This window comes from Chelonia mydas, chromosome 14, assembly GCF_015237465.2.
Source record: "Chelonia mydas isolate rCheMyd1 chromosome 14, rCheMyd1.pri.v2, whole genome shotgun sequence".
NCBI lineage: Eukaryota > Metazoa > Chordata > Testudines > Cheloniidae > Chelonia > Chelonia mydas.
Genome location: NC_051254.2, coordinates 34298847 through 34302009, shown reverse-complemented (window position 1 = coordinate 34302009; position 3163 = coordinate 34298847). Strand labels below are relative to the sequence as shown.

General features: G+C 44.3%; 1 protein-coding gene across 1 annotated transcript; it reads left to right on the top strand.

The window, feature by feature from the left end:
* The first annotated feature begins 553 nt into the window (after positions 1-553).
* LOC119567673 (olfactory receptor 5G3-like) lies at positions 554-1519 on the top strand. The gene is made up of 2 exons (XM_043528525.1): positions 554-824; positions 1110-1519. The coding sequence occupies exons 1-2, from the start codon at positions 554-556 to the stop codon at positions 1517-1519; spliced, it is 681 nt and encodes a 226-aa protein (XP_043384460.1).
* The last annotated feature ends 1644 nt before the right edge of the window (positions 1520-3163 follow it).

Genomic DNA, 3163 nt, shown 5'->3' with positions numbered 1-3163 from the left:
TGAGGGGCTGAAAATTATTCCTTCTCCGACAGGGCACTGAATAGACCAGAATATATGGTTAGACTAATTTCCATTAATTCTAACAGAAGATCGTGCCTAAGCATACTAGACTACACTGGAAATCTCAGTCCAAAATATTGGTTGATGTATTTATTGATTTTGACTCTGGTCATTGCCAGAAGTTAAATACAGCATTTAAGCATCATTGTTAAGCTCTAGTATGTTACTAGATGGGATATGACAGTAGCTAAAGAAGTGGTCTGATCTGTCTTATCAGTACTCGGCTACCAGAGAAATGGTCTATTATGTTAGTCATTGCTCTGATATGGCAGAAGGAGGTCTACATTGATACCAATGATCTGTCCTCGGACTGAAACTCCTGGCACTTAGCTCTGAAGTCTACATTTAGTCTAAAACTTACACCCTGTAACCAAGAGAGGAACGTGCGATTCTGAATATTTATGCAATTAATTCATGAGACTTGATTAACTTTTAACTCTATGTTCTTCCAATTCAATTGCACAGTTTGTTTTCTTGTTCCTTGACTCAACCCATGGCAGACAGAGACTGGAAAAATCAAACAGTTGTCACAGAATTCATCTTCCTGGGATTTGGGGATCTCCCAGAACTGAAAATTCTTCTCTTCCTCATGTTCCTAGTAATCTACATCGCAACCGTGACTGGGAACATGCTCATCACTGCACTAGTTGTGACTGATCAGCACCTTCACACCCCCATGTACTTCTTCCTGGGGAACTTGTCCTGCCTGGAGACCTGCTACACCTCAACCATCCTGCCCCGGATGCTGGCCAGTCTGCTGACTGGGGACAGAACCATCTCATTCAGTGGCTGCATCACACAACTGTATTTCTTTGGGTCTCTGTTGTCTATAGAATGCTGTCTCCTAGGAGCAATGTCTTATGATCGGTATTTAGCGATATGTAAACCCCTGCACTACTCAACTCTTATGAACACCAGGTTTTGCCTCTACTTGGCTGCTGGGTCATGGTTAAATGGTTGTTTGGCTACTACAATCTTTGTATTATTCATGTCTCATTTAATATTCTGTGGCCCGAATGAAATTGACCATTTCTATTGTGATCTCATCCCATTGATAAAACTTTCCTGCAGTGACACATACCTGATCAAATTGCTGAATTTTGTACTGGCCTTTGTATTCACCCTGCCTCCATTCCTACTAACACTGACATCCTATGTGTGTATCCTCACAACCATCCTGAGAATCCCTTCCACCACTGGGAGGCAAAAGGCCTTTTCCACCTGCTCCTCCCATCTCATCGTGGTGACGATTTACTATGGAACCTTAATGATTGTCTACATGCTACCGAATCGCGACACATTAAACATCCTAAACAAAGTGCTCTCTCTTTGCTACACAGTCCTGACTCCCCTGGTTAACCCCCTCATCTACAGCCTGAGAAACAGAGATGTCAAGGAAGCCTTGAGCAAAGCAGTCAGTAAATATGTGGCTTTCACAAAAACAGGCAGTGAATCCTAGATTTAACTTAGCCTAAATCACCCAGGCAGCTTTGAAAACCTCAGGCTATCAGCCTCCACTGAAATTCATTTGAAATCCCCCATTGAAAATCTCACCACTAATGTGAAAAAAATGGAGATGATCTGTATGGAGTCACTGAGACAGCGTTGGCAGTCCCGTGCTGTCTCCATGTAACGGAACATAGAGGAAAGTGAGATTGCGGACAGCTCTGTCACGCTCTCGTGTTCAGCACTGACACACGCAGAATGATGGTATTTTTCTCCATAGTCTTGTCTTAACATTCACCCTCTGTGAGGAGCGTGTACAGCGTCTGAAACGGCACAGAGCTGACATTGTGTAAGGCACAAAATCCACTAACGATCAAAGTAAATCCCTGTGTATATCCACTGTTCATTGTTTCTCTATGCTAGATACTTAAGTCTTGTAATCAAATTCAGACAGTCTCATACAAACAAAACGCAATGGGTGACATCATCATGTTTTTTGCTGCAGACCGTTTCTCATGCCCCTAAGGACACAACGGAGAATCCAGCTGGAGCTCAGGTCAGTGTGGTCCATCGAAGTGGAAGGACCAGGGAGGGAAGTGGCCATAACCATTGTCCCATCACGGAGTTTTTAACTGCGCAACAGGCAGAGTGGAGACCATTTTAACCAAGTTTTTATATCCATAAAAAAGCCATTTCTGATCAAAATTCATGTTTGGACAATAAAAATACTAACTCCTGATGTAGCTGAGATGGAGACGTAAGCCTGGGGAATCTGCCACCCTTGAAATTGTGCTTATTGCCATCATATCCATCTGCAAACAAACCACCTTCCCGACACTCACACAGACCGGATGCAAACACCCAGGCCCCAGCAGTGGCCTCTGGACACTTCATCAGGAACAGCTTCATAGCTCTTACATGGGCTAAGCCCAGCTGTGACCAGCTCCAGCAAAGCCACAGCACCAGGCTCACCGGGCCCTTGCAGGCGGGGAGGTTGGGCAAACAAAGAGGTTGTTCTCACAGCGAAGCAGTGAAAGAGACACCCCAGGTTGGAAAATTGAGGGGACACAGCTGTCCCTCTGTGCAGATTGTACACCAAGTAATGTCACAGTATCTTAGTTCTTGCTTTATCTCCAGCACTTTTTTGATCCACTCTGCCATTCTCAGGGGGTTGATATCCCCTATCTTTGTGTCCTTATCTAGAGATTTTACTATTAGGTCATTTCCCCCCATTTCCTTTTCCTGCCCTCCTATTCTTCTTCTGGTTCCAGAGACTCTACGTTTTTCTTTTTCCTTGCTTGCATCCACTCTTCTTCAGTCTTCCCCTATCCTCATGGTCTAGCCTGGTTTCAGTTCATTTATCTCTTTCATCTCACACTGCCAGCCAGCCAGCAGCTCCTCTGTCAGCCCATGTGATACATAAAGGTGTGTGTGTGTGTCCGGGGGGGGAGTAGCTTCCTTTGATGGACACCCAGCCAGCCAGTTTGCTGTAAAATCTCTCTTGGTAGCTGTTATTTACTTGCTTTACCTGTAAAGGATTAAAAAAGTCCCCTAGGTAAAGAGAAAAAAAAGTGGGCACCTGACCAAAAGAGCCAATAGGAAGGAAGAGCTTTTTAAAATTGGGAAAGAAACTTTCCCTTTGTCTGTTGTTCTCTGG

Coding starts and splice junctions, on each gene's coding strand:
- LOC119567673 (XM_043528525.1), top strand. CDS start 554: ATGGCAGACAGAGACTGGAAAAATCAAACAGTTGTCACAGAATTCATC. Junction 825..1,109: donor GCTGGCCAGTCTGCTGACTG/GGGACAGAACCA, acceptor GTGATCTCATCC/CATTGATAAAACTTTCCTGC.